Source organism: Dasypus novemcinctus, chromosome 17 (assembly GCF_030445035.2).
Source record: "Dasypus novemcinctus isolate mDasNov1 chromosome 17, mDasNov1.1.hap2, whole genome shotgun sequence".
NCBI classification, from domain to species: domain Eukaryota; kingdom Metazoa; phylum Chordata; class Mammalia; order Cingulata; family Dasypodidae; genus Dasypus; species Dasypus novemcinctus.
The window spans coordinates 57,672,442-57,698,014 of NC_080689.1; the positions used below are offsets into that span (position 1 = coordinate 57,672,442).

The 25,573-nt window shown below is 43.2% G+C and overlaps 1 protein-coding gene and 1 pseudogene across 1 annotated transcript in view; one reads left to right on the forward strand and one right to left on the reverse strand.

The window, feature by feature from the left end:
* Positions 1-25,348, forward strand: part of PLEK (pleckstrin) — a 34,366-nt gene extending 9,018 nt beyond the window's left edge. The window contains exons 2-9 of the mRNA XM_004449190.5: positions 7,484-7,639; positions 8,318-8,499; positions 10,164-10,255; positions 13,275-13,459; positions 14,815-14,919; positions 21,549-21,632; positions 22,492-22,561; positions 23,613-25,348. Coding sequence (XP_004449247.1) covers positions 7,484-7,639; positions 8,318-8,499; positions 10,164-10,255; positions 13,275-13,459; positions 14,815-14,919; positions 21,549-21,632; positions 22,492-22,561; positions 23,613-23,749 — 1,011 coding nt within the window. The 3' untranslated portion in view covers positions 23,750-25,348. The remainder of the gene's footprint in view (positions 1-7,483; positions 7,640-8,317; positions 8,500-10,163; positions 10,256-13,274; positions 13,460-14,814; positions 14,920-21,548; positions 21,633-22,491; positions 22,562-23,612) is intronic.
* Positions 2,397-6,063, reverse strand: LOC139436800 (glycoprotein-N-acetylgalactosamine 3-beta-galactosyltransferase 1 pseudogene; annotated as a pseudogene).
* Positions 25,349-25,573: the final 225 nt, after the last annotated feature.

Here is a 25,573-nt window from a genome sequence, read left to right on the forward strand (position 1 = left end):
TCTCTGAATTTGCTTATCTTAATTATTTCATATCAGTTTAGATTATACAACATTTGTCCTTTTGTGTCTAGCTTATTTCCAGAGTAGCTTTATTTTAACGCCCACGTAGGAATGCAATGCTGACTGATCTTTACCAATTTATATCCCAGTTCCCAGGCCAAAAGCTCCCAGTAAGCGTGACAGTAACTAATCTTAGGTATGCATGAAGTAGAATATTGCATTTTAGATTTGAGGTGAATTTTAGCAGTCATCTAGTTCAACTTCCTACTCCTAGCTCTGTAAATATGTCTTTTCTTTTTCTAAATTCTAATTACTTTAATCTTTTATTAGATAGATTTGTCTATATATGTCCCTAAACGTATACCCAAATTCAATGTACAGTAGTATCATATATCCTTCATTTTTTTTTTCCAAAATATTTTGAAAAATCTCAAACCCACAAAAAAATGGAAAAATAGTAGGACTACCCATAACCCTTTTCCTAGATTCATCCCTCGTTGATTGTGGCTTTATTTTACTTTATCTCTCCCTATCTCCGTATTTCTATAGAGCTATATGCACACGTATTTTTTTTTAAGATTTATTTTATTTATTTATCCCCGCCCCATGCCGCTTGTTTGCTATCTGCTCTTTGTGTCCATTTGCTGTGTGTTCTTCTTTGTCTGCTTGTCTCCCTTTGTTGCATCATCTTGCTGCGCCAGCTCTCCCTGGGTACAGGACATCAGCTCTGTGGGCGCGGGCCAGCTTGCCTTCACAAGGAGGCCCTGGGACGCGAACCCAGTGCTACCCATATGGTAGATGGGAACCTAACCGGTTGAGCCACATCTGCTTCCCCACACATGTATTTTTATGCTGAAATATTTTAGAGTAAGTTGCAGACATCATGCTACTACAGCCCTAAATACTTCAAAATAAATTTTCTAAGATCAAGGACATTGTCTTCTATAATTAAAATACCACTGTCATATCCAAGAAACCTAACATTGGCACAATACTAGTATTTAATATACATTTTACATTCACATTTCCCCCAAATGACCTGATGATATCATGCACTGATTTAAAAAAAAAAAAGCACCACAATTCAATCAAATACCATACAGTGCATGAATATACTGCTTTTCAAGAGGTCAAATGAAAGAGTTGAGATAGAGTAATTCCCTTCCATAGAAGCTACTGAAAAGTGACTTCACTATGATCAATGTGTATCCCTTCCAACAAGTTAACTATCAGTACTTCTGTTATTATCTAAGGAGAACAGTATTTGTTGTTTAAATTGATGGACAATTACATACAACAAGTATATAAAGTGCACCTTTTTTAAACATATGTGTACATAATGTAACCAACACTCAGACCAAGACACAGACCATTTCTAGTAACCCATAAGGTTCTATTGTTCCCCTTCCTAATCTATAACCCATCACTATTGTAATGTCTGTAATCATTAGTTATGCCTGTTCTTGAACCTCATAGAAATGGAGTCATACAGTACATACTTTTCAGTGTCTGGTTTTTTCAACTCAAAATAACATATAGGAGATTTATCCATGATGTTGCAAGTACCAGTGGCTCATTCTTCTTTTTTTTCCTCTTTCATTGCTAAGTTGTCTTCCATCATATGAACATATTACAATTTACTTATCTACTCTCCTGTTGATGAGTATATGGGTTATGTGTGGGGTTCTTTTGGCTTTTATTAATAGAACATCAATGAACATTTTTGCATCTAACTTTTTGCAAATGTATGCATTTATTTCTCTTAGATAAATGCCCAGGAGTGGAATTGCTGGTACACAGGGCATTTATGTGCTTAGCTTTAATATAAACTGCTGTATGGTTTTCGAAATTGGACGTATATCCTACAGTCCTTCCAGCCACATATGGGAATTCCATTTACTACATATCTTTGCCAGAGCTTGGTCTTCTCAACCTTTAAAAATTTTAGGCACTCCAGTGTGTGTGTAGAGGTCTCCTGTGGTTTTAGAGTGAATTTCCCTGATGAATAATGATGTTGATCCCTTTTTCATAGGCTTTTTACTTTCTTTTTTTATTTGACAGTTGTGACTTAACAATTATGCATAGCATATAGGAGTCCCATATATCGCCCCACCACAAACAACTTACTTTGTTGTGACACATTTGTTACAAATGACATAGGCTTTAAATATGTATATATATTACTGTAGCAAAAACACATTTTTAACAGACTTCACAGCTCATTTAAAGCCTCATGTTACAGTCATTCATATGAAAGACTTCTAATTGGAATGTTCATTTAGAAAGAACTCCTCACTGGAATGCCAGTGTTCTAGATAAGAAATCCAGAAGTCCTTCTTCAGTGCAATGGCAGACATTTGCCTCTGTTTATTCATGTTTTTCAATCAATGGACTTTTTATTTTACTTTTGGATCATCATTTTTCTATTTTTCACTTATTTCTTTTAATGTATTTTCAGGTAAGGCAGGTTGATATCTCTATAAATAACAATATGGGTAAAGATGATAAATGAGGTATTGTAACTCATACATAGTTAGAGGGTCAACCTAATGAAAAGAAATTGCAAGATCAGCACAGCATCCGGGACCCTTTACGGGAGGATACTAGTTATAATTCCAGTACCAAAAGGTTTTGGGTAGATAACCTTTGATTAAGTGGTTTTTTGGGTATAAAAGGATGAAAAGTTTCCTTTCCAGTGGCATCTCTTCAATCTCCTGCCTCCACATTTATAATTTCCATGCATCTCCCCAGTGCTGTCTCCAATGGAAGAACTGCGTATACATTTGTCCATTTTAAGTGCATCAACAAATCTCTGCAAGTCTTCCTTGCTCAATATATATCCTGCTCCTCCATTCATGTAGCCCTGCTTAAATTGTCTCTCAAAGTAAATGGGCTTTTCAGGATCATATTTTGAAAGAAGCATCTCAAATTGTCTAGTGTGACATATGTATCATCATCTGCTTTCATAACCAATCACCATCTTCTAAATAATAGTCATAAATATACTGAAAAGCTTTAATTGTTTTCCAGTATATTTGGTCTCTGCCTTCCTTGGATTTTAATCCCACAAGTCTTTATTTTCTTCTGAAGTCATAAACAAAACAAAACAAATACGTCCATGTAGCTTTGACATGTTTGGTCTTTTTCTCTAGATTTTGAGGTCCTATCTTAACCCAGCAAAGAATTTTAACCTTCTGATAGAGTTTCTCAGCAATGAGTCTGTGTCCTCATCTTTATGTTGGTTGGTATCTGCATTGAAGTTCACCTCTTCTTCTAGGTGACTCTGTCCATTACCATCTGAATGTCTAGCATGAGAACCATTAGGAAGAATATTAGGATGGGTATCACTTTGTTCTTCCAAAAAAATGCTAAATAGCTGACATCAGCAGCGGCTCCCTCTCGCCTCTCCTGGGGGACAGAGATGGGGACGACCTGAGACCAGTGACTGATCCTCCTTTCGGTGGCCACAAAAGTGACCCAGGGCTGCTAGCCAGGGTCACCCACTGCTGCGCAGATCATTATTGGGTAGCTGTGGCAGCCAAGGTGGGCCCTGAGACTCTAGGCTTTTTTGATATCTTCTTTTGTGGAGTATCTGTTCATATCTTTCACCCATTTTAAAATTGGATTGTTTGTAGCATTCTTATTGATTTATAGGAGCTCTTTTTTTTTTTTAATTATTTTTTCTCCCCTTCTCCCCAGTCTACTCTTTTTGTCCATTCTCTGTGTTCTTCTGTGTCCGCTTGCATTCTTGTCAGCGGTACCGGGAATGTGTCTCTTTTTGTTGCGTCATCTTACTGCATCAGTTCTCTGTGTGTGCGGTGTCACTCCTGGGCAGGCTGCATTTTTTTCGCACGGGGCGACTCTCCTTGCAGGGGTGCACGCCTTGCGTATGGGCTCCCCTACGTGGGGCACACCCTTTTGTGGCATGTCACTCCTTGCATGCATCAGCACTGCATGTGGGCCAGCTCACCACATGGGTCAGGAGCAGCCCTGGGTTTGAATCCTGGACCTCCCATATGGTAGGCAGATGCTCTATCAGTTGAGCCACATCCTCTTCACTGTAGGAGCTTGTTATATTTTGTATATGAGTCCCTCTCAGATAGATATGAAAATAGAAAGACATATGAATGTGGTGCTGTAGAGTGTCTAACCTTGCCCATTTTTTATAAAGGGACATAGCCCAGTGGTAGTCTGGATGGTTTTTCTGCCTGTGCAGAAAAGAGATACTGTCTTAATTTTTTTTAGTAACTGAACCAAAGGAAACATTTGGACAAGCAAAGTCATAGTTCAACATATATTAGTCTTTTTTTACATAAATAGTCTTCCTCTGGGCAAATGGAGCTTTACATAGATACACTTTGTATTTTGAGATAAGCAGCAGGATCTGCTGGGAACTGGATGATAATTCCATTTTGTGGTAGTCATGACAGGGATGACTTTATGGCTCAGGAGATGAGAGGAGACCAAGAACCCTCTACCCTTCCTTCCCCAAGCTCTCCCAAAATAGAGATCAGAAAGACAGACTTCCTTGGTCTAGTCAGAATGGTTCATTCATTGCTAAAAGGGAAGTGGGCACTAAACCAAATTGAAAACTTCTTAAGAAGAATGTCCCTACGGGTAGTATAACCCTGGCATTCTAGACCATTTTGCAAGTGATTTTCATACCACTTGGCCATGCCTGCAGGCAGCTCTCTGGGTGTTCTTCTTGTATTCATAATCAAGGGAAATCTGATTGGACCAGGATGAAAGTGACTGCAGCTTGCCTGCCACTGTTTGTGCCCTCTGCTGATGCTGATTTGGATCATGGCACTTTTCCAGAGAGTCCAGCCTCAGGCAGCCACAACTGCTCAGTCTGAGGTGGCACCTGAGACAGAATGTATTTGCCATTGCCTAGGTGAAATAAACTCAAAGGGCAGACCTGGGAGGGGAAAACACACCACAGAAAGCCTGAAATGCACGAAATGGAGAATAGAGTAGCCAGACTCTTTTCCTTTGGTAATGGCCAATAAAGGCTTTATGGGCTGACTACATATGTGCATACATTTGGTCTTTGAAGTTTTTGGTAACGTTCCAGCAAGGATGGCAGTCCTCTTCTCTCCTGAGGCCTGCTTTGCTGAGCAGCTTGGTCTTATAAAAAGTGGCCACCAGCCTCCTCACTGGTCAAGTAAGGCAGTTTGCTAAACCCTGCACATGTGTATAGAAGAGTTTTAGAAAATACTGAAATTATTATTTCTATTCTTATTTTAGTCATTTATTCATATCTTTTTTATTTAGTCTCTGTGAGGACTGACATATAATGTAATTATAGCCATTAATTCCACAAATGATTTATTGAGCACCTGGCTATATGATGGTGAGAAGAATATATCTCATAGAACATACAGTCTGGTGGCAATTTAGACTTGACAGAGTATTTTTGGGGGGGAGGGGGCTTTTAAAAAATGTTTTGAAGTATGTCACTCATACAAAATCAATAAGTGTACAGTAATACTTGTGAACTTACAAAACAAACATATATAACATCATACAGGACTCTCATACCTCATCCTACCACTAATACCTTGCATTGTTGTTAAAACTTTTTAACTAATGATTAAAGAGCATTGTCAAAATATTACTCTTAAAGTATTTTCTCCAACCCCCCATTAGTATTATTATCTTTATAAACAGAGTGTTTTTAATACATTTCCATGCATACATTTATGTATACATATTTTATACACAATCTAAGCTTAGTTGAATACTGGTACCATCCTGTATTCTCCTTCTCACAGAAGAAAAAACATCCAAGACTCATTAATATTAAACATTTTCCCCAAGGACATGTACAACAATAAGTGGTCGACATGAGGCTCAGATGCAAGTTTGCAGTTTGATCCCAAGTGATCCCAACACTCCAACCCTTCTAAATGCAGAGCTCGATGCAATGATGGAAGAGGCATCAAAGTCCAGGGCCACATGATCTCGTTCACCACCTCTGAACCTTTCCACCAGGAAAGAGACCAAAGAGAGGTGATCTAGTTCCTTGCAAACACATTTGTTCAGGGCCTTCAGCTTTCCCATTCCTTACTTTGGGTGGCAAGTGGCTAAACGCCCTTGAGTTTCTTCCTCATTAACATGATAGTGATACCAGTTCATTTTCATTTTCCAGGAATAGAGAGAACATATAAGAGTAGCTATTTATTGTGCTGGAAACTCACAGCATTTAAGACAGTCTTATGTGACAGTTATCACATACATGAACCTTGCATTTGTAGAGTACATTAGAACTTACTTCACTTACTATGTGTTTGAAATCTCTGAGGTGGTCATTATTATCCCATTTTACTGGTGGGGACCTGAGGTTCAGACAGTAAGTGACTTGCCCAAGTTTGAGCAGTAGGGCAACAACAGATCTAGAACTTGAACTAAGGTCTTCTGATGAAGATACAGCAATCGCAGCAGCATTGCCTGGGTTTATAAGCTTTTACTTACACTCATTTTCAGTGATGAGTGAATGGTCTGTGGACCACATTTTGAGAAGCACTAGGAAAAAAAAAATCTTCCTATATTTTGTCTTCTGAATATTTGATTCTTTCTTCAATTTTGATAAATACTCCCAAGAGTTGAAATTTTCTAAGCCAAAAACAAAAACCTTTTCATCCAAATATCAATGTTTATCCCTTTTTCTATCTCTCAAAAAAGTTAAAATTTGAAAAATAAAGAACCCCTGCCCAAATTCAGATATGCTCTAAGATCACACACAGTAGCTATTTAGAGAAGGAAGATGTGCTAACAGCTCCTACACATAGCAGTGGGGTGAGAGGTTTAATATTAGGTGGGTCCCTTGTGGTTCTTGGTGATATGAGTCATGTGAGCTAAAGGTTGGGCAGAGTTGGGGAAATTGCAGCAGAGAAAGGCTGGGTGGGGACGAACAAGAATGAGAAGGATTTTTTTTTGCCCTTTTTAGTGAAATGTGATGGCTGCTAGCACTTGAAAATATGGGTAATAGTTTTCCTTCACATGGTTTTAATGATCATCTGCTCTATGCTCAGTACTGGGAGCAAATGAAAATACCTGACAATGGCACTGCTGTGGAGAAGAAAAGATGGCCACATTTAAGGCATTTAAAGAACTGTATGATGAAGTTCTAGAATGGGTGGCACAATCAGGAAGAAAAGCAGGAGATGACCTGAGAGGGTGAGGGGGGCTAAGCGGAGCTTTGAAGGATGGGGAGACTTTAGTCAAGGAAAGAAGGAGGAATGGGGTGGAGAAAGGGAGGGGCATTTCACACAGGGGTCCTTGAACCAAGGACTAGAGGTAGGAATTAGAACGCCATGCCAGGTCAGTAACTGCAGAGGATTTGTGTTGAAACAACAGAAGAGGATGTCGCAAAACATTTTTTAAAGCCAACTCTCTAGGACTCTACGGAATCTCCCCTTTGGGAAGAAAGTACATTTACAGTCCCCCCACCCCATCTCAGCTCTTTTTGTTGTCTTTACAGGGAAGTGTATTCAACACCTGGAAACCCATGTGGGTTGTATTATTAGAGGATGGAATTGAATTCTACAAGAAGAAAAGTGACAACAGCCCCAAAGGAATGATCCCTCTGAAAGGAAGTGCTCTGACCAGCCCTTGTCAGGACTTTGGCAAAAGGATGGTGAGTTGATATCACTCACCGTAATGAACATCTTGTCAGGCAGGGTCTTAGTTCCCGAGGGCTGCTGTAAGGAAGTCCTACAAACTGGGTGGCTTGAAACAACAGAAGTTTGTATTCTCATAGGTCTGGAGGCTGGAAGTCTGAAATCAAGGTATCTCAGGGTCATGCTTCCTTTGAAGTCTGGAGGAAAGAATCTGTCCTAAGCCTCTCCCCTGGCTTCTGGTGGTGGCTTGCCAGCAACTCACGGTGTTCTCTGCCTCCAACACCACGTAGCATCCTCCCCTCTGCCTGTCTGTGTGTGTCCAATTTCCCCCTTCTTATAAGGACCCTAGCCATATTGGATTAGGACCCACCCTGATCCAGTTTGGCCTCATCTTAACTAAAGCATCTTCATAGACCCTATTTCCAATAAGGTCACATTCATGGGACCAGGGGCTAGAACTTGAACATGGCTTTTGGGGGACACAATTCAGCTCATAACAGGCACTGGCCCATTAGTCAGAGCAGAGCCTCTAATGTGAATGGAGCCCTTCCACAACCACCCACACCACTCTGGGCATTTGGAGCTCTCTTGGCCTTGCACTCCCAGAATGGGGTTAGAGCAACTGCTGTGCTTCATAAGGGGCCTCAGCAACTTGAAAGAAGTCATTCCTAATGGGATGTGTTTTGATTTTTTAGTTTGTGTTTAAGATCACTACAACCAAACAGCAAGACCACTTCTTCCAGGCAGCCTTCCTGGAGGAGAGAGATGCCTGGGTTCGAGACATCAAGAAGGCCATTAAATGCATTGAAGGAGGCCAGAAGTTTGCGAGGAAATCCACCAGGAGATCCATTCGACTGCCAGAAACCATTGACCTAAGGTGATCTTCTGTGTTTGCGTCTGTCCATCTCTTCCTTTTATTTTGCTTTGAGGAAACCTCACAACAGATCCCATTCCAAGGCTTGCTTTGGTCACCGCTGAAGGCTGTTTTCACTCTTCAGGCTGACACTGGCACTTACCTTAGTGTATTAAGATGTTTGCCTGGGTCTGAAGGAGTGATCACTGGGTCTCCAAGCATAGCAGCTTAGGAAGCGAAGCTAATGGAGCATAAACTCCCCCATTTTGGGTAACCTTGGCAGACTACATTGCATTTATAAAGCAGCCATGGTAAGTTAGCCTTGAAAGGAAGTGCCAGGATCTCCTTGTAGGGAGGAAAAGTCAGGTGCTAGGTGTCTGAGCAGGCAAGGTTTCAAATTCACACCTTCACGGCGTCACCGAGGGCCAGCTGCCTGATCACTGGCCTTGAGAGGAGCCATGTGTGTGCCCTGACCTGGGTTATTGGCATCTGGTGTTGGCTGTCTTGGAACTGCAGGTGACAGCTGTGGCCTAAATGTGGTCAGAGGCCTGTGGGTACATTCAGCCTTGGTAGGGCTTGGGAACAGGGCTCCTCCTTCCTGCGAGTCTCACATCTTCTTCTATCATGAGTCTTTTTCCAGAAGCCTCTTTGCTTCCTGGTGATTTTGCCTTTACATTGAACATACCCTGAAGCAGGAGCCCTGCTGGGAAGAATTCCCATGCTGGCTTCTTAAAGTGTCCAACAAGGGTTTGGTATACATGTTGGAGGCAGAAAGCGGGAAAAGGGTGTGCTATGGGACGACAGGCTAATATCCCCCGTAAATTCAACCTCAGAGTGTTAAGGTAGCAGCTAATTAGGATCAGGGCGGCCTGGGCTGAGATTTGGGATCAAGATACTGAGCCCTGCCAGGGGGCTGGAGATACCTCTTCCACAAGCCGCACCCCGGACTTAGCCTGTCATAGTAGTCTGATAAAGGTTGTGGATTAAGTTTTGAAACTGCAGCTTCCCTCCCAAAGGAAGTTTTTTGGCACCTGGTCTAGCTGCACCTGCCAGCTAGGACTTGAGCGACCACATTCCTAGCCACAGCTGTCAGAGATAAGTGGGTATGATATGCTGGCTGTACCAAGCCACAGAATATTTAAGAGTGATTCTCTGGTTTATTGCTTGAGATTGCTCTGATAAGGCTGTTTAGCGTTTACTTCAAGCACAGTAGCGTGAGCTCTTCTCCCTCTTTTGCATTATCTCTTACAATTTTTGGAGTAAGAGATAAGCTTAGTGAAAATGTTCACCTGCTTGGAAGCAAATGTCTATACCAGAAGTCTCTTAAAGAACTGGGACATGAAGACTGAGATCTAGAACGTAAGAATGTCAGGCTCTGACCTAGTACAGAAAATTAGCCTGAGAACCTTTCATCTTTGGGGGTAATTCTCCATCTCAGGTACTGGGAGTTAAATCACCAAAGAGCTTCATGATCTCAAGAATCCTCCCTAGTGCATTCTGCTAAGTTCCTGCCAAGTCAGGCAAATATGAACTCTGCTCTTATGATCCATTGGGGAGATTAGGGTTAGGGGATGCCAGGAGAGGGGGTAGCTCGTGCTCAAGTCAGCCTCTCCAAGGGGTGACTCCCAGAGAAGACCTGCCACTGTGAAATGCTCCCCACTCACCAATCTGTTTGCATCTCTGTGCAGCACCTTGTATTTATCCATGAAGGACAACGAGAAAGGAGTAAAAGAACTGAATCTGGAGAAGGACAAGAAGATTTTTAATCACTGCTTCACAGGTAAAAGGCCTTGCAAGCCTGAGATGGGAAGACTGGGCAAGGCATTGTGGAGCTTTGCTTCCGTCTTGTGGGTTATGGGGTGTGGGGCATGGGGGGTGGACAGGGTCATAGCCTGTGGACTCATGAATATGAGAATTAAACTTCCCAGGGTGGGAACAGAAAGAAGGGTAGCAAAAAACTTTGTTGCTCAGGATAAATTTTTGGAAGTTCCAGTTATATCAACCAAAAGGGCATTATATTGAGAATTGCTGGAAATAAAGTTGAATAAGATGCGATCCTTACTATGATAAACAGGGATCAAGGCATACCGTGTAAGATTTAAATGACAATGTTAGGGAGATCACAGAGCTTCACAGGGTCAGGCATTAAGTTTCATGAGTTTAGGTAATATGGTGTCATGGTTAAAAAACATGTCCTTTGAAGCCAGACTGCCTGAATTCAAATCCTGGCTTTGAAAGTTACTGGCTGGAAAACCTTGGGCCAATTACTTAACCCCTTTGTACTTTGCTTTCCTTTTGTAAAATGGGGATAATCATAGTGGGCCTGCCTTAGAGGCTTGCTGTGATATGTTTAGAGCAGTGCCTGGCACACAGCAAGTGCTGTATGTGTCCACGTGGTTATTATGATTAATGATGTCACATGTCTGTACCGACACTCAACCCTGTAAGTTCAAATAAAGGAAAGGGTCTATGGGGTTGGGGCAAGTAAGAGGTGGTACCCAAATTGGACCCTGAAAGATGGGTAGAATTTTGTTAAGTATTTATGGGGAGGATTTCTGACCAGGGGGTTCATCAGAGGATGATGGGAACGGAGTTACGGAGGCAGAGGCATGCAGATTATGTGCCCAGAAAAAGAAATTGACTAGCCTGGTAGGGCTGGTGGTTCATTGGGGGGAAAATGGGAGGGAAAGTTTTGGGCCAGGTTGGTTAGATGCCAGGCATAGCTTATATACAATGGCAGGAGATGTCAAGGAGGGAAAACTCTAAGGTACAGCAGATGTAGAATTTAAGAAGACATATCAATAGATTATCCGGGAAAATGGTCCAGGTCAGAGTCAGGAAGGTAAAGGGAGAAATGAGTGTGATATGGGGCCACAGGGTAGGATCCCATGTAAATTCAACCTCAGAGTTAAGGCAGCAGCCAGTTAGGATCGGCATGCCTGGGCTGAGATTTCGGATCGAGATACTGAGCCCTGGGCAATGGTAAGGGAAATTGGCAAGAGAAGGGCAGGGCCCCTGGTCTAGCAGGGTTGAGGTTACTAAGACAGAATCTCGGGCAAAGGGAACAAGGATGAGGGTCTCGTACAGATCGCAGTACAAGGTCTGGGCCAGACTTGTTGCCTGTGTAACGCGATACTGAGTCCCAGGCTAGAAAGTCCTTCCCGTTGAAGGTCAGGGTAGGTTCCAGAAATTCAGATGGGGTGGAGCTTTTGTGTGGGAGTCAGGTGGCCTCAGCTGGGAGGGGGAGTCTTGCAGAACCCGAGACCCAGGCAGTGCTGATGTGTGACAGCGGACCTTAAATGCCAGGCAACTAGGTGGCCCTTGGCCTTCACGTTTCAGCATGTCTCATTGGACAAGCCTGGAATGGAGGCTTACGCCTAAGGCCTGGTGTCACTGAAGGCATAAAGTCACTGGAACTCTCTGAGACTTAATTTTTACCTCCTTAAAAGCCAGGCTCTCTTACAGGGCGGTTGTGAGGATTAAGAACAGTAATACGGTATCTATCAGTTCTTGTGATAGAGAAATAGAAGTGGGCAGAGCCGCCCATGTAGGAAATGCTTGGAAGGCTCCCTAACCAATCACTCTCACTGCTGCTTCAAGGATGACATGCCTCCTGCTCTGGCCTGGTTGGCCTGGGATTCACTGACATATGTTGTCTCTCTCCTTGGCTACCTTTGCAAAGAACACACCCCCTTTTTAAATGTATTTTTTATTGGAGTATATCATTCATACATGAATATACATAAACAATAAGTATATAATAAAAGTTGTGAACTTACAAAATAAGCATGCATAACATCACACACATCAGCTCTCCAGCAACACCTTGCATTGCTGAGAACACACTATTTTTATAGAAAGCTTGATCGTAGCCTGCTGATAATCCAGTCGATGAGTCCATTTCATTTTATTCTCTTGGCAGACCTATTTTGAGGCAGAAAATTGATTAAGTGGGTTCAAAAGATCCCTGTGAGATCTGCAAAGGCATGACGACCACTCCAAGTGATGGCCAACAATTTTAATTTAGGGCGCACATCAGATCACGTTATTTTCTTGCCTAACAGCTTGCAATGGCTCCTCATTGCCAAACTTTTTAGTGTATACCATGAATACCCATCCTTCTTGTCCTCTTTTGCTCTCCTCCCCCCAGCTCCCCGTCCCCTGCTGCCCCGGGGCTGCCTCGTGCCTGTGTGCATCTATGCATGCCGCTGCTGCCTCAGCCTGCCCTGGTTCTTGGCAGCTTGACCCCTGCCTCATCTGCTGGGCAAACACCTACTCGTTTTTTGAGCTTCAGTCCAACCAGCGTTACTTCCCACTTCCTCTATGAAGCTTTTCCCAATAAAGCCCACACAGCGGCCCCTCCTCCACTGCCCCCCACGCCTTCCTGCAGATTTGACCCAGTAGTTTCACCGCATTGACCTATAGCAGCGCACCAGTTAAAACACTACTAGTCATTTATCCTCCTCTGCCCTTTTTAGAGGGGGATCCCAAATGGGCATCCCAGTACTTAGCACCTGGTAGACGCTCAATCAGTGCCTGTTCATTAGTGGAATAAATGAATGGGTTAGGGAAAACCAGTTCTTGGATGCCGCTTAAGCGGCATGAAGATGTTCTGAGAACTTTTATGTGGTTGCCTCTGTTTGCAGGTATCTATCTCGCCGGTTTCAGTTTTTCCTTCTTGGTAGAAGAGGGAAGACGAGACAAGTCCGACAGTTAGGTGCTCTGGGGCCAGTTTAGGGATGACTGGCGAGGGCTTGTTCTTTGCTGAGATGTAACCCTGCCCCGACGGTCCTGTTCAGGTAGCTGTGTCATCGACTGGCTGGTGTCCAACCAGTCGGTGCGGAACCGCCAGGAGGGCGTCATGGTCGCCTCCTCCCTGCTCAGCGAAGGCTACCTGCAGCCTGCCGGAGACCTGTCCAAGACTGCAGCGGACGGCACCGCCGAAAACCCCTTCCTGGACAACCCCGATGCCTTCTACTACTTTGTAAGTGAGCCAAGCTCCCTCCCGGTGTGGCGGGGCTGCTCTGGACAGACTCTAGGGTGATTTCAGTTCACGTCCATTTATGCGAAAGAGAGGGCCCCTTTGGAGAGCTGTTGAGCTGAGATGGCGTGGGGGAGGGCCGTCAAGGAAACGCCCACAGCTTCAGGGTCCGCTTGCCTGACAGCCCACCCCTCTCCACAAGGCCTACCAGTCAGTCAGTGTGAAGGAAACGATTATTTATTTGAATGGTTCTCTTTAAATTAACTTACTTTTTCAACTTAATATATCTATTCTTATCCTAAGTAATAAATCACTATTGGGCCCTATTATATGCCAGGCGCTCTCCTAGACAGAGAAGATAAAAGAGGTAGGAAAAAAACAAAAGCAGGCAAAACTTCTGGCTTCTTTTGAACTTCCTGTCAAGGGATGCAGTGGGAAGGGGATCCAAAAAATCCCGGGTGTAATGTTGCATTTGTCCAAATATGCTTTAAAATACACGACTATTACTATAAAATTGTCATCCATGTTGCCTCTTACAGTCAACTTGTGTACCACTCGTGACTTTACCACAGTTTGGGAAACACTGTATTGCATAATATGGACCTTATTTAGGGCCACGTGAGAAATCCAGCAGTGGTGGATTTCTAGGGGGATTTTTGCAGTTTTGTTGCTATTCTGGGTCAGAGCATAGAAGTTAGGAAGCTGCTTAAGAGAAACATCCTTATTACATAAATGAAGCAAAGGTCCCAGAGAGACTTGCATTTTAATTAAGGGGAAGTTTCACTGTCAGTATTTTTTTTTTCAGAGCGTTGATCTGCTTTTTTTCTCCTTGAATAGCCATTTAAATGCAGGAGTCTAAAAATACCTAGCCCAGTGGCTCCTCTTCTTCTGTATGATTCATCACCAGCCCATAGCTGAGCAGTCCCAATTCCTTCCTGACCTCAAAGGATGCTCTCAGTCTTCTCAAAGTCAGAGAAGGGCTGAGTGGCAAAGGTGGCCATGGGAATGGTATTGCATGGTGTCTTATAAATTAGCCTACTCTGCTTTCAAGGATCTGGCCGTGAGTTCCCATGAGAAAGATGTCTTTGAAGGCATTTACGTGCACCATGAGAAAGACCGAGCTAGACTGAGAAGATGGCTTGGGGAACCCAAGAAAATGAAAGGAGTGGGAAGAGGAGGGGGACAGCCTCTAGAAACAAGAAGGAGGAGGGGAAACTAGCTAAGCAAGGATAACCTTTAAAGTTCAGACTGGATACACACAACAGGGAGAAGAGAAAGAGGTGCCTGATGTGGTGGCTGGAGATGGAGATGGTACATGAAGATGGGTGAAGTAAACTTGCTGTTTGTTTCCTCAATAGCCAGACAGTGGGTTCTTCTGTGAAGAAAATTCCAGTGATGATGATGTGATTCTGAAAGAAGAATTCAGAGGGGTCATTATCAAGCAGGGATGTTTACTGAAGCAGGTGAGTGGCCACAACTATTCCCTTCCAGCCTTCTCCCCTAAGACAATTACCAAACAATGGGCTGTTTGTCTAACCAATGGACAACCAGAAATGCAGCACAGAGTGAAAGATGGGTAGATAGCTAAGCAGACAGATCATGTTATTTGATCAGGAGGACTGAAGATGCCAAGGCAGAGGGATGCATCTTGAAATAGCAAAACACTTTTTTTTGTCAAGATCATAGGAAAAAGATGTTTCAAGAAAAATACTGCTCTTTTCATTAGCTGGAAGAAATAAACTGGCTGAGAGATGTCATAGAAAAGACAGATGTTTAATGGTAAAAGCAGTTCAGTTTTGCCCATCCCCTCCCCTCCTCCCAGTCAGATAATCAGGAAACAGAAGGAGGCTGTACACCTAGAAGGGGAACTTCATATAGCGCTGAGAGCAAGGAAGTGTCAGTGCAGACTCTGGGGTTGGGGCTGGTGGGGAGGGGTAAGGCATGGCAGACCAAACACAGGGCTCGCTTAAGGCTACCTCCACAAGAACTGCAGGAAAAGGTCAAATCCACTTGGAGAGCATGGGCTGAATCCTGTGAGGAAGCCTTGTGCAATTACTACGTGGCCACAGCTACATGCCTCTGTCAGTCTGGGTGGCAAGGGCTGGGGTGAGCTGAAGAGCCCTAGTTTTTTTGTTTTGTTTTGTTTTGATGGTTTCTGCAGTTGTTTATTTTGAATATACTGGAAAAGAAATCCACCAAGAGGGAGCTATATTCTATGTTTATGTTGTATGAGCATCATTTTATATTTACAATTTTTTTTCCTGATCAAAAGCACTGGCTGAAGTTACAATCGGCTAAAGCCATAAAATATTACAAACCCAGTGAAAGAAATTATGCCAAGCATATCTTATATAAACTCCTCAGCAAAACAGGTGTCACAGGATGCTAGAGGTAAGGGAACGCAAGGACTGGAGATGAGAGAGGAAACCAGGGCCAGCACCTGGTAGAGGAAGAAGCAGCAGGAAGACATGGGAATATTCAGGGTGTAACAAGTTGATACTAGCATATGGTGTCAGAGGGGTCAGGACAGCTTCGTAGATAGGATCAAGGTCCTGCCCTCCTGGCTGTGCTATAAACTGTCCTAAAGCCATGCTCATTAAGTAACAGACAGGACCTGGTTGGTGTAACATGTGCATGGACTGTCTCAAGGCTTCATGGGACTGAGAGATTTGACTGACTTCATAATAGGCCTTGAACTTCCATCTTAGTGACTGATGAGATGGGTGAGGAGGGAATAACCAAAGAAGACATATATTCACATTTAAAAAGAGGGGCTTTGGTCTAGTTAAGATTAGGTACAGGTATGGACTTTGAGTTTCACTGGGGAGAGGGTAGATGTCTATATGGACAAATTTACTTTAGTGGCAGATTTTAAGAGAACAAGGTCCTAAGAAATATATAACAAGTATTTAGAGAGAATTCATGTATGATTCTTGATATATTCTATGGCAGGGTGACCAGCTGACTAGATTGAAGGAGTCATAGGGGAAGGGCCGGCCTTATGTAGGGAAAGCTCCAGCTGGTGCTCATGGCAGGAGCACAGAGGATTTGCTCATCCCTGGCTTCCTCATTGGCTCTGCCAAACATTCCTACACTCCCGGTAGTTTGAGTTAGAGGTGCTAGAAGGTGGTTGTTAAGATGTGTAAGTTTGGAGGAATTTCCTTATAGCTCTTTATTGTTATCAGCCGCAAGTGTCTTTCCTTGAGTTAGTTGATTGCACAAGTCTAGTCTAGAGTGTGGCCCTGTGAAAACAAAATATGGAGGTTGGAAAGGTGTAAACAACAATCTGGGCTGGACTGGAGCCTTGTCTGGGTAAAGCACCCCAGTAGGAGACCTTGGATGGTCAAAAATTGGCTGAGGGTAGTGGGTACCTGTTTGTGTATAGAAGATAATGGGACTAGAAGTAAACTTAAATGTCTTCCTTTGCCTTCCCTTACTTGGCCTTTGAGAAGTACAATTTAGCCTTAGTGAACCCAGTTGGCTCACATTTGTTAAAACTGCATTTCAGGCCAATTAGAATCTCAGGGGTGGGACCCAGGCATCTGTTTTTTTCACCTCTCCAAGTGATTCTGATGTACAACCAAGACTGAGAACCACTGAGCTAACCTTTTTCTTAAAGGCTAATTTGTCTTATCAAAATACAACCATTTACATTGTCATAATTATAAACCTCCTTTTTACATGATATTCTTTCCTCTGATCTTTTTTAGGGGAGGGAACAAAATTTTTTCTGTTTGAATTGATGTTCCCTTTTAATGTTCCCAATCTTTTAGCTTAGTGGTTTATAGCCCTGGTTCACAGCAGAATCATCTGAGGGAATTTAAAAAAACCTTCCCTCTTCATCTTCTACCAAAATAAACTGCTACAGTGTCCACTGCTGGGGGTCAGCAAGGGTTAACCTGCCCAGAAGGCTCATCGTGGAAAGGACACCTGTGTTCCACACCTCACAAGTGGGAAGCAGCTCTGTCCAACTGGAAGCTAGTCTCATCCCAGGGAAATAATCCTACCTGGGGAAAGAAGCAAGTTCAAGGGTGAATGCTGTCTTGCATTATTTTCAATACGTTCATTTTTCATATAATTTGTTCCTTTATGACCATGAATAAAATATCTAGTTGTTTAATTCTCAACCACATTGTAGATTCTTCGAGGGAGAGGAACAGAAGGTTTATGTGCTTTTCTTGTATCTGCTGCAGAGTTCAGCCTCTTTCTTGGTCTAGGGTAGGTACTCTACACCTGTAGAGTGAATTAAATAGAATGTGTAAATGACTCACAATTCAGCAACCATCCTTTGAAATGCTTCAGAAATGCTCATTAAATGTAAACTGGCTAAAATCCCACTTATTATTATCAAACTCTTCAGCATGTTACATTGTTGCAGCATAGCCAGGGGTTCTGAAACGCAGAAAGACCCAAAACCAGCACTCCAGAGAGATGGATGAACAGTTTTATTACGTGCAGGCCCAGGGGAGAGACAATCTCCAAATTCTGAGCCCCATTTTTCAGTTTTCATAGGTTTATATAGGATTTCAGGTAGGATCAGCATAGCTTTTGCTCATTGGTTAATGTAGTTGCTAGGAGAAAATTTGCAAGCGGGGTTACAGAAGCAGAATGCAGCTGCAAGATTTTGGGCTGATTAAAGAAGTGGAGTGGCAGGGAGTCACTCCTTTGATAGCTTCCTACTAGGCCGTGTTTTCACAGGCTGATTTCACAGGCAGAAGTTATATTTTTGATATTCTCCTGCAAGGCCACGCCCTCACAGGCCGATCCACAGAAGCAGGGGCAGGAGTGACTCGTTAGATATTTTGGCAAGGTTATGCTTTTATTTCTCAACAACATCGTCATGCCAGTGAGGACTTAAAGGGAATGCGGTAGTTGGTTAAGGTCTGCTGATTCAATTTCCTCCAGTTACCATCCTCTTCAGTTGACTCAGGACAACTTGCTGATTACCCAGTAATTGCGAAAGGAAGTGTGAAAGGTGTGTCTGCAGGTCAAGAGGAAATGATGTGGGATGGGAATTTCCATCGTCTTCCTCTTATGGAGTCCTCATTTTACAGACTACATTAGCTTGAGGCAAAGAGCAGGAGGTCACTCTGTTATAAGCTGTTGCTTTGCAAAGCCGTTCTGGACATGGTAAAGCATGTAGAAACATTTTCTGTTCTTCCATCTGAGATACAGGGCAGCATACTGGTCCCATCCTCGAGGCAAGTAAAAGGCTCCTTGGAAGTGTGCTGCTTGGCTAGATGCTTGACCGAATAACTTAGACTCATTCTTACAGCTCTTTTATTTATTTATTTATTTTTTATTTTTTTAAGTTTTTTTTTTAATTCATTTTTTAAAAAATTATTACATTCAAAAAATATGAGGTCCCATTCAACCCCACCGCCCCCACCCCCCACTCCCCCCACAGCAACACTCTCTCTCATCATCATGACACATCCATTGCACCTGGTAAGTACATCTCTGGGCATCGCTGCACCTCATGGTCAATGGTCCACATCATAGCCCACACTCTCCCAGGTTCCATCCAGTGGGCCCTGGGGGGATCAACAATGTCCCGTAGTTGTCCGTGAAGCACCACCCAGGACAACTCCAAGTCCCGAAAACGCCTCCCCATCTCATCTCTTCCTCCCATTCCCCGCACCCAGCAGCCGCCATGGCCACCCTTCCCACACCAATGCCACATTTTCTCTGTGGATCTTACAGCTCTTTTAAACTCTCTCACCTGACATTATGTAGGAGGCACTGTTTGCGAAAATCACAGTTGGTTCAAGCGCAATGAAAATTTTTGGAAACTTTGTATATGTGCCTGGGAGTGCATGATGCCTCAGAAAGTATAAATAATATTCTTCATATTGCCAAGGCAGAAACTATATGTCTTCTAGTCTGATAATTTGGTTTTGGCTTCTGGATTTAAGTTATTTGAAATTCCTGTGGGAAATCATAGAATCAAGCTTACCATGGCATTTTAAAAAAACTGCTACATTTAATTGAAATAACTGGGTAATTTGAGGAAATTACAAATAGATATTAAGCAGCTTTTCATGTCTGCCCTCAAAACTCACGTTCTGGGTGACGTCAGTGTTTAATTCTATTGGGAAAGGCCGATCCTCCTCTTTCATCGTATCTGTCACAGCTACTATTCCTTTCCGTTTCCATTTCCGCTGCTGAGGTTAGTTCTTAATGCTCTTATGCCTGGATTGTTGCAATCATTCCCTAATGGCCTCCTCCTTATATTATTATCCTTCCCCTGGCTTTCCTTTCATCTGGGCAGCTGGTCAGTCCTGTTTGTTGTCACCATGTTAATCTTCCTAAAATGTGATTGTAATCTTTTCACTCCGCACTCTGTTTTTCCTGTCCACTTTTGCAACGTTGTCTCTGCTGCTTTTCAGGAGCCCTGCACTCCAGCCAGACCCGTCTCATTCATCCACACCTGAACATGCCTCTTGCGTTCCCTCTTCCGCCTTTTTCTACCAATGCTCTTCCCACCTTCCTCGCTCATTTATATCCTACGTGTCCCACAGGGATTGGTGGAGGTCTTTATGAAGCTTTCCTTGACAACCACAGCCCACAGTTACATGGCCCTCATTTTATTCCTTTGAAACCCATCATCTATACCACGTACGTGATTTGAGAATGTCCTACTTCCTATTTCCACATAGTTTGTAGACTCTTTGAAGAGCAGGGCCACGTCTTAAACTTCTTTGTAACTCTCACATTGCCTAATCTGGTATATTAGTCAGCCAAAAGAGTACTGATGCAAAATACAAGAAATCTGTTGGCTTTTATAAAGGGTATTTATTTTGGGTAGAAGCTTACTTTACCAGGCCATAAAGCATAAATTACTTCCCTCACCAAAGTCTATCGCTCCGTGTTGGAGCAAGATGGCTGCCAACATCTGCCAAGAGTTCAGCTTCTTGGGTTCCTCTCTTCCTGGGGCTACGTTTCTCTCCGGGCTCAGCTGCTGTGCTCTGTCCATAAGGCCAGCTGTAGTCTATCAGGTGAACGGCCCTGTCTCTCTCCCTGGAGCTTCTGCTGTGCCTAAGGAGCTATCTCTATTCCTCTGTGTTCTTCTCCTGTGTGTTCACTTCCTGGGCTCCAACTCAAAACTCCAACCTCCCTTCTCTGTGGTGCAGTTTCTTTGTGAGTCCCCACCCAAGGGAGTGAGGACTGGATGTCCTACTGATGCGGCCCAATCAAAAGTTTAATCATTATTTTATCAAGTAAAAGTAAAACCTCTGAATCCAATACACTCTAATATGCCCACAGGAAAAGACCAGTTTACAAACATAATCCAATATTTCTTTTTGGAATTCATCAGTAATATCAAACTGCTACACACAGTATGTTGTACATAGTACCATCTTTTTTTTTTTAAGATTTATTTATTTTTATTTATGCCTCTTCCCATCCCGCCTGTTGTCTTCTCTCTGTGTCCATTCACTGTGTTTTCTTCTGTGTCTGCTTGCATTATCAGGCTGCACTGGGAAACTGCGTCCCTTTTTGTTGTTGTTGTTGTTGTGTCATCTTGCTGCGTCAGCTCTCTCTGTGTGTGCGGCACCACTCCTGAGCAGGCTGTGCTTTTTTCACGTGGGGCAGCTCTCCTTGCAGGGCGCACACCTTGCACGTGGGGCACCCTCATGCAGAGGCAGCCCCTGTGTGGCACAGCATTCCTTGGGCATGGCAGCACTGCATGTGGGCCAGCTTACCACACAGGTCAGGAGGCCCTGGGGATAGAACCCTGGACCCTCCATATGGTAGACAGATGCTCTATCAGTTGAGCCACATCTGCTTCCCCATAGTACCATCTTTTATAATGCTAAAACTGGAAGATAATCTTAGCGATAATTTAATCTACCCTCTCACTTTTTCAGACATGAAAATATATTAAATAGAGGCTGTACCATACAATTTTTTAATTGGCCTTAGTGCTATTTCCCTGACAAAGACCTGGGTTGGGGCTTGGTTCTCCTGGTGTTAGTATTTCACTTTTTTTTTTTTGTCAATTCAGTAAAGATTTATTAGCTAATCATTATGCACACAGAATGATGCTAGGAACTCATCATTGTCTTTCTTATGTTGCTCCTGGATGCAGGGGCATAGGAGGAAGAATTGGAAAGTGAGGAAGTTCATTCTGAGAGAAGACCCTGCCTACCTGCACTACTATGACCCTGCTGGGGTGAGAGTCCGTGGGATAAAGCCATGCACTTATCAGCAGGGCTACTCTTTCTGCTCGGTTAAGATCCTCTCTCTCCCTTCATGCTCCCACTTCTTAATTTTCCCCTCTACTCTTTCCTATCCCCTATCATTTCAAGGAGCCAAGATCTTATTATGGTTTTTGAAGCCCCCCCATAAACTGAGGGGTGGAAGAAAACATCATGATATTATAAAGATTTGGTCAACTCAACACACATTTTATTTTGTTTGCCCCAATGTCATATTTTTCAGTGACACTCAAGCAGTCCAACATTTTCCTATTGATTAAAAAAAATGATATGGAAAAAAAGTGATCATTCCTCTTCTGGCCAACTTGGATGCATACATTACTTAAGTCCAGCAGTTTGAGCTTTTGATTTCCCAGGAGAGTGCTTTTCCTCAATAAAATGACCAGCATAAAGACAACTCTGTCTGGGGTGGGTCCTCAGCTAACTGCTTATAGCACGGGGTTCTTTGTTGCACTTTTATGAGGATTATGCCCCTAGATCAGTTGCATGGGGTGAAAAAGCTCTGGAAACGTGCAGTTCTTCTTTCATGGGATGTAGTGACTTCAGCCTCTGCACCTCCCCTGCCACTTTCCTATAAACTTGAAGCCCAGATTGATTTGTGTCTTCTCACCCAGCCTCTCCAGCCCTACTGACACAGAGGCCTGAGGATGTGGAAGGACCATAGATCTGGAACAGATTTCTTTTAATCTCCTTCTGTTCTTATTTGGGGCCCTGCTTTATACCAGAGGGGGTCTGTGAGACGTTCACACCAATAGGGTGAGGTATAGCCATACACTTTACACTGGAAACATAAAGAACCACTCTCTCCTCTAGGGAGAAGATCCCCTGGGAGCGATTCACTTAAGAGGCTGTGTGGTGACGTCAGTGGAGAGCAACCCAGATGGTAAGAATGAATTTCTGCATGAGCGAGGCGTGTCTACTCCTTTCCCGCACACACAAACCCTGACCTGACAGGGATCAATCAGTCGGGCATAAGCATGACTGAATTTGCCTTGGAGAGACCAAGAAGTCTCTCCTGGCTTCTGTCCTGGTTCTCCAGCCTTTGGGGAGATGGAGCGGCATTGCAGATGCCTTGAGTAAATCCATGAGCAATGCCGAGGAAAACCTACCATCTCAGAACTGGTTTAGATTGGGATCTTGTTACCTCCTGACGTCCCTAACTGAGCCATGATGATTCCTAAGGGGGTCTTTTACATACCCAGACCAGGAAATCTCCCACCAAAAGTGAAATATTTTTACAGCGAGGCAGTGTGGTGAGTGGACAGAGCTCCTGAGTTATACAAAAGCCTAGATTTTTACTACCCTGCCTCGGCAAAACCTCTTACCCTAGAGAATGAGGCTCTCGTTTTGGAAAAGAGAGCATGTTGCTTTTTGATTTGAGACAAATGTTTTGTCTTATCACAGTATTGGCCTCTTTATTACCTTTTGATATCTCAGCAGCAGGTCTAATTTAGCCCTTGATAAAAACCAGTTTAGGCTGTACTGCTGGGTCTGGGGCTTAAAAATTTCTTAAAAGTATTAAAAATATAGGGTCAGCCCCTGGTTTACTTTAATTGGCAGATAAAGAAAGGGGTTATTTGTCAAACACTACTGGTGTGTAAAGATGTGAAATTTTATTTGTATATAAATTATGAAAAGAAAGGTTCCTCCTCGAGTGTTTTACTTTATTTCTTAAAAATACAAATATGTATGTAAATACACATACATAGATATATGATTCACTATATATGTATGTTATACATATATATAATTATCCAAAACTATATATCATCATACAATGTTGGCATGCTGGCTAGTAAACATGTTGGTAAATCACATGTTTAATTTTTGTAGAACATTCAAGAAATAGGGATTTCACTACTTGCAGAGGGCAAGTGGGCCCGGTGGCCCTTCTGGTGCCCGTGTGCACTAGCATTCATTTTCTTTTTCACCAGGTAAGAAGAGTGACGAAGAGAACCTTTTTGAGATCATCACGGCCGATGAAGTTCACTATTTCTTGCAAGCGGCCACCCCCAAGGAGCGCACCGACTGGATCAAAGCCATCCAGGTGGTTTCCCGGAGTGGGAAGTGAGGCCGTGCCTGCAGCTTCTCATCACCCTTCTGAGGAAACCCCACAGAAAAGCTCGTTCCGGAACTTGTCTTCTTGGGGGACGAATCAACAAGAAAGGGTGCAGGGGTAGAAAGTTTTTTGTCTGGGGGAATTCTGAATGCAATTACCACGTGCCGCACGTTGTTTGCCAGCACAGCCTTGCTCACTGAAACCTCTTTACCGCTCTCCGTGCACCCCAAGCAGTTGTAACCAGCTGCCTGACCTGGGGACGCTGCTTAATCTCTCCATGCCTCAGGTTCCTCTTCTGAAAAACTCAGGCGTAAGAGCTCTCTGAGCTCTTCCTCAATTCAAAAAAAATTGCTTGCGATTTTAATATCCATGGAAACGAAAGTGCCTCCCATTGTCCTTCTTGTGTCTTCCCTAGGCTGTTTTGGCCTTCAGCTGTCTCCAAGTAGACTAGAACCTGAGAGAATTCTTCCCTTTAAACAGTGCTGCAAATCTGCACTCAGAGCATTTAGCAGAAACCTCTTCGGTTCTCTATTTAGCCCCCTTTGGCTTGCTCTTGGCCAAGAGATCAAGGAACAAAATAAAAGGGGGTTCTTCCTTATTCACCCTACCCAGAAACTTCCTGAGCACCAGGGCTGAAGTGATGGCTTTTAGGTTTAGGCCTTCGATCGCTTACTGCAGCCTGAGAAGTCACATCTTCTGAGAAAGAGACCAGAGGAAACCAGAAATAGATGAGGGGCCTTTAGATTGCTGGAAGCAGGTGTGTTCATTCCATTGAGGCGGATCTGTCCCTTTCAGGAGCCTTTCTTTACCATTTATTATCAAACCTGGGTAGGAGGGGAAACCTCAAATCTACAAGATTCTGTTTCATTTGAGTGCTTAGAGAAAAAAACAGTAGGATGGGTTCCCTCGGTGGGTGAGGAGCCTGGGCAGCTGTCTGGCTAGCGTGTCCAATCACCCACCCCGCTCCAGAGGGTGGAGGGGCAGGACCGCAGCTGGCTTAACTGGATGACGGGGTTTATACAAGGCAGCCCTAATGGACTCTAATGTAGACAGAGCCCCTGACGGTGGCCGTCAACATGAAGAGTGCATTCAGTTCTCCAGTTGAGGATGGTGTGGTGCCTGCCCCATCTTTTAAGCAGTAGCAGTAGCAGCTTCTTCTTGGGCCCCATTATCAACCAGAGTGATTTGACCTAGGTACAAACTGAGGACTAGTTTCCAGTTTTTGACCCTATCCCCTCACAAGTGATTCTACTCGAAAATTGAGAAAGATGGCACCCATAGAACCTGGTATGTGTGTGACGAAGTATTTTTCCAAATCTACGTTTTAAATTTTAAGGCCCCAGTAAGGAAAGGAGAATAGAAAATTTGTCCTGATCTTATCAGCTCTTATCTTTTGCTCCCCTAATTCCATGCCACATTCACCAGGCTATTTCTACTCCTCGATAGTTTTGTCAGTGGTTTAGAGGGGAAAGACCTCTCTTTTCCTCTTTTTCTTTAGTAAATTGTTATCTTGGAACATGTATGGTACTTTTTATACATTCAGTGTCAAAAATATTTATTAATTTGGAGTCAACCTTATGTTTTGAAATAAATGTGACTGTTTTTAGTGCCTTTTTGGTGTGATGACTCTGATGTTTTTCTTTCCATTAGTGGATCTGCTTTTCTCTAACCCACTTTCACTTGTTGAGGATAACACCCTCTCTCATCTTTCAAGTCATTGACTTTCAAGTCAATGTTTTTTAAAAAAACATTGCTTTTTTAAAAAATAAAATGATTCTATTCTAAAGAATGAATAAGAATGGGGGAAATCAAAATAGGGTTTGGGAAGAAGAAACT